Genomic DNA, 6,000 nt, shown 5'->3' with positions numbered 1-6,000 from the left:
TTCTTTGAAAAATAAAAAAAAAACAGCAGTTCCTAAGTTTTCAAGCCTATATTTAGCACAACAAACAATTGCATGTCAAAGTTTGGATAAACAGAAGTTGCTCATTAGCAGAAGGTATGCATGTTGATTGGGGCATTTTCAAAGTATTGATGATTGTTTCCAGTTTGTCATTGTACAGTATCTTTCTTTATTCAAATTGTCACATTTTGGTTTGAGACAGAGTTCTGACTGGATATTTTAGGAAAAAGTGAGTCAAGTCTGGGCTTTCACAGAGAATGAAACGTTAATGCACAAATTACCACATTCTCCTCCTTATGTGGCTGAAGACTTCTAATGACATCTTCAAAAAGTATAGCACATTTACATCAGAGAACATATCCATAAAACTGTGCCACCATTAATCATCAAAATCTATGATTCATTGCTTGAGTAATCAGTCTGGACTGTCCTAGACTTGTTAACGGTAACAGACAAGAGCATCATCTGTAAGGCATACCCCTATGCAAGAGGAAAATCAAAATTAACATGTATTTTAATGCAACATATCCCATGAACAGAATCACTCTTGACAATATGGAAATTAATAGTAATATAGTATATATTTGTAATTTATATTTGTGGTTACTTACATGATAAATATAACATTAGAAATGTGTGCTCTAATCTAAGCTTTTAATTGGAAGGAAATAATTGCATTCACAAGAATCTATTCTCAGTTCCAAATACTTTTATTTAAGTTTTAGTTTAATGCATGAATACAGAGTCTCTAATGAATGCACTTCAAGTTTTGTCATGTTTTCTCGTTTCATTCAGTAATCTTATATGTAATACATCAAAGCACCTACATACAATGCTGATCGGCAGCACAGGCTAAGGCTGGCTGTGTTGTGCCACATTCTTGTGCCAGTTCAGTCCAGTCCTTTCACCTGGTTCCTTTAGACAATGAACAAATCTTTTACTTTTTTGGTAGATTTGACATAATACAAGATGTCAATTATTCAAATACTTATAAACACACATTAAACGCTAACATGATGTAAACCTACTCAACGTAACCGGTAAGAACAAAAAATGAAAAAGTTTAAACATTTCATGACCAGTCAAGAAGTGCGAGATCCAAATGTACCCATTTGACTTATCCCCCATTGTAAATACTTTCCTACCGTTTAGCAGAAAACCAAATAGACAAGAAAACATTATGTAAACATAATTGAGATTATTGCACCTAATATCAGGAATCAAGTTTAGGAATACCTCTATTTTTCAACGTGCACTAGTAATGGTATTTCATACTCTAGGAATACAGATAGAGATTTTAAGATTCCCGAAAGCAAAGTATAAATCCCATTGTATGTATTTAATAAATATCAAAATATTAAGCAAGCTAATGATAAGATGGTGTGACTTTCCTTTGAGTTTGCAGAAATTCACACTAAAATTATAAACAGGTATAGGAACTTGTCTAAAAGCTAGCAGTTACAATGGATGATGCCAGACAAGATCAGCCTCTTTTTTTTGCTTGCTAATTGAGAACAGAAGGCTATATCTTGTACTGTGGCCATATGCTGGCTACAAACTGCACAAATGACTGGATTAGGCCGGTGTAAGTGTTTACATGGTGACTGTAGAGTCTGGGTTATAAAGGTAGGCAAGGTTTACTCAGAACACCAGTATGAAAAACTGCGCAAACTGGTTTCAGCAGAATAAATGTTTTGTTACTAAATCTTTAGAGCAGCTAATAGAAGAACAAATATGGCACAAATATGGAACTGTTCTTGATTTTGAAAAGTATTTTAAGAAAATATTTTAGAAAATTTAAATATTTTATAACTAGATTAGAAAGGCCAGCATTTAGCAGGCCCCTAGGTTTTGAATACACATGCTGCAGTATGAACACACAAGCACAGACAACTTGGCTTAAAATGTTCCTCTTTAAATTTGTAAGGTCACTTAGGCCCAAAGCAAACAATGACAACCAGCAACCTGTTGTAGAGCAAATGTTATCCAGTGACAAAGTTATAGCAGAAATTCAGTAAATAGCTCCCAAGCAAAATTAAGAAAGTGGATTGTAAATCTTATTACCACCACTGGGGGAAGTGGTAAAGGAGCCTAAAGACTCATACTCAACAATTCAGGAACACCTTCTCTTTCTCCAACAGCTTTCTAAACAGTCCATAAACTCATTAACACTACCTCTTTATCCCTTTTTTTTAATACACTAATTATTTTTGTAATTTTATAGCAATTTTGATTTTGCACTATACTGCAGCCACAAAAAAACAAATTTTATGTCATCTAAGTCAGTGATAACCTGATTCTGAAATTGTTAAGAACCTTTCAAGATACAACTCTCATTTGTTGCTCTACACAGCCAAAGGTAGGTCACCCAGTGGAACAGTTCTGTAACAGCTTTACTCACCTATTTACAAAACTAGGTGAAATTGCTTCCAGCCATTGTAAGTTAGCTGGTAACAGTTTAACTTCAGTCTGAGAGAATACAATTTCACAGACTGCTAGAATCCTGTGAATGTCAAATAACTAATTGTAACACTATTGCTCACACAAAAAAATGATCAGATCTCAGTTCAACAGTTTAAGAATATGACTGTAAGGACTGTAATATCATACTTCCATTAAGGGGTTGGAATTCATTGGTACCAAGTTCTTTAATGAAGTATTCTGCAAAGAAGATTTAATTTTATTCAGCTGTTAATGTAATCATACGAACTTTTCTTTGTAGGAAATGGATTGGATTAGTCAACTATATTAAAAGTGGTAAAACCTGGCCTCTGGCTCCAATGGCTGTCTCAGAGTGCTGAGTATGAAGGAATCACCATGGCGTGGGGAAAGCGGATGATAGTACCAGGACATTCCCCAAATAGGAAGACAGAAAATATTGAGTTAGTCTTTTGATATGAAGAACAGCACAGGAAGCATCCAAAATGGATTATAGTTGAAATTCCTACATATAAATGCTTATTTATTTAAGCAAATCCACTGCAAAAAAATGTAGGCAGATTTAAGCACCAATGAGAGCATCGAGAAGTGGGGCAGATGAAAGGCAAACTAGATCTGTGTTTAGGAATGATTGCTACACCACCATGCAAAATTGATGTGTGAAGATAACATGCCAATAAATCTAGAGGAAAGGGTAAAAATAGAGTCAGCATTTGGAGATCATTGAAAGAGTAAATGTCATCAATTTTGTTAAAAAGAACTCTCACTTCCATTACTATTTTTACCAAAGATGGAAAGTGACTACAATTAACTTACTTCATTGCTGAGTATGGAGTATATCTGACAAAATATTTTCTTTTACTTTTTGCTCTTCTCCTGTGATCGTCTATCATTCATGATAGAGCAAATATCTTAGTCTCTCTTGTCTTTAGCAAACACTGTACCAACACTTTTCACTCTGAGAGGCGCTCAGAATTCACCCTGGATAAGCACCTGGTGTGAAGTGTGGTGGGGATCCGAAGCACTAAATTAATGTCCAAACTTTCTCTTCCACTCCAGTGTGCCCAGTACCAACGGCAACATCACTGAGGCATCCAATCATCAACAAATTAAGTTGGCTCCCAGTTCCCCATGATACCTCTGAAAGCTGTTGCGGATCCAATTTTAACTAGTTACTGATAAAATTACTCGGATCACTTGAACAAAGTAGTGTGGAAATGGATTCTGTGTCTTCCAAATATAAAACAGATTTCTTTTAAATTTGTCTCCTTGTGGCTTTTTGAGAAGAAAGTGGAAATGGTGGTCATAATAACATATGACAATGAATCAAGATTCATGTTTAAAAGTGGGTGCTTAGTGCAAGATTCTTTGGATATGTGTAAAGGATTTAACAAAAACTGTTTTTGTTAGATGATCAAAACACAATCACATTGCAAGATGTACGAAACACCAGTGGGGGGGGGGGGAAATCTCAGAAAACAAAAATGTTCCAAAATGGTACATATGGTAAGGCAACACACATAAAAGTTGCTGGTGAATGCAGCAGGCCAGGCAGCATCTTTAGGAAGAGGTACAGTCGACGTTTTGGGCCAAGACCTCCCCCTCCCACTTTCAAATCTCTTACTAGCTCTTCTTTCAGTTAGTCCTGACGAAGGATCTCGGCTCGAAACGTCAACTGTACCTCTTCCTAAAGATGCTGCCTGGTCTGCTGCATTCACCAGCAAATTTTATGTGTGTTGTCTGAAATTCCAGCATCTGCATATTTCCTCGTGTTTACATATGATAAGGCATTTAGATAAACCAAGTGAAAGACAATGGTGAATTAAACATAATAGAATATATAAATAATCAAAGACATACTGACAATAGTTTAACTGTGTAACTTTTTTTTCTTGAAAGAAACTTTGAGATCCTTCCAGAATCCTGAGAGCCAACATTATATTATTGGCACTGGTTCAATTTTGAGGGCTTTGCTGTCCCTTGCAGGACATGATCATTTGGTGCTCCTGTTGAATAACGTTGCAGTTAAAGTGCCTTGGTGCTCGTGGAAGGGACGGTGTGAGAAGATGGTTTCTGAGGGTAACGGTCATAGTAGTAAGCTTGAAAGAGGATAGTAATATCGACACAAACTTGGAGCAATCCACATATCCAGAACTGGAAAGGTGCCTGGTTCAGAATGAAGTAAGCAGTCTTGAAAGTGTCGCCACTTGTCCACATCAACACCATTGTGATACTTCATGGGGAGTAAAAACATTGAAAATTACTAATCATTCATTTACAAGACTTGGGTAAACTCAAATTTTTAAAGGATAAACTGTATTGCTGTAAAATATATACACTGCCTGCTTCACTACCTGGAAGACTGATTAGTTGCTACCTGCTGGTTTTACCACTACAAAGCTCCGCAAAAGAAATAAGTGTTTGCATTTACCAGACCTTTTACTTCACTTACATTGACTAATTGAGTTCTGCTTAATACTTAAGAAGAATAAAAGTTAAAAGTTGGGAAGAACACATAATCTGCTGTGGCAATCTTGCCATTGGATTAAATCCCCTCCTGCACAGAGATCACACAAAATGTTCACCTTCCTGTAAAGGGAACCTTGTATAGTTAAAAGTGCTATCTTTTGGATAAAATATTAATGTAAAATACTGCTTATGTTCTCAGGTGAATAGAAAAGAGCCTAGGGCAATATACTGAAGAGAAGCAGGGGAGGTATTTGTCATCGTTCAACTAAGATTATGAAAAGCAGACAGGTGGGACCTTATCTTAACGACTGTGGGAGCTTGCTGTGGAAAAATTTTCTACATTATAATAAGCAATTTGTTGGTGGGAAAATGTTTAGGAAAATGAAAGTCACTAAATAAATGTACATCTTTCCCCTTCCCTTAAACACAACAAACTAGGACAGGAACCATTTTACATTTGCATCATCCTGTCTCAGCCCAAACCTCATCTCAGCATTGTCCACAGCACTTCTTTGAATTTTTGGCTGAAGGCACCAAAAACAGTAGCAGAACTGGTCTCCCGGATGACTACATCTGCAGGAAGTGCACTCAACTTCAGCTCCTGACTGACAAGGTCAAGGAACTGGAGCTGGAGCTGGATGCACTCAGGATGGTCTGAGAGGCGGAAAATTTCACAGATGAGTCTTTTACTGAGGTGGTCACACTCAGACTGAAGGCTTCAGATAGTAGGTAGTTGAATATCAGGCGAAGGGGAGTAGGCAGTCGGTGCAGGGTTCCCCTGCGGACATTCCTCTCAGCAACAAGTATTCCCCTTTCAATACAGCTTTGGTGGGGGGGGGGGGTAGAAATGATCTATCAGGGCACAGCAACAGCAGCCAGGCCAGTACCACTGTGGCTGGCTCTGAGGCAAAGCAGGGAAGAGTAAAGTGAAGCTGAGTAGCAGTGATAGGAGACTTGCTAGTTAGGGGGATAGACAGGAGATTCTGTGGCCACAAAAGAGAACCCAGAATGGTGTGTTGTCTCACGGATGCTAGGGCCAGGATGTCTCAGAGCAGCAGCAGAAGATGATTCTCA

At 37.5% G+C, this 6,000-nt stretch overlaps 1 protein-coding gene across 2 annotated transcripts in view; it reads right to left on the bottom strand.

Moving 5' to 3' along the window:
* Positions 1–633: 633 nt before the first annotated feature.
* The window catches only part of LOC134350447 (solute carrier family 66 member 2), a 56,740-nt gene continuing 51,373 nt past the window's right edge, over positions 634–6,000 (bottom strand). For both annotated transcript variants that reach the window (XM_063055650.1, XM_063055659.1), the window contains one exon: positions 634–4,690. In XM_063055650.1, the coding sequence (XP_062911720.1) occupies positions 4,483–4,690 (208 nt within the window). In that variant the 3' untranslated portion in view covers positions 634–4,482. The remainder of the gene's footprint in view (positions 4,691–6,000) is intronic.

Source organism: Mobula hypostoma, chromosome 1 (genome assembly GCF_963921235.1).
Source record: "Mobula hypostoma chromosome 1, sMobHyp1.1, whole genome shotgun sequence".
NCBI classification, from domain to species: domain Eukaryota; kingdom Metazoa; phylum Chordata; class Chondrichthyes; order Myliobatiformes; family Myliobatidae; genus Mobula; species Mobula hypostoma.
The sequence above is the reverse complement of the archived record's forward strand: the minus strand, read 5'-3'. Positions and strand labels throughout refer to the sequence as shown.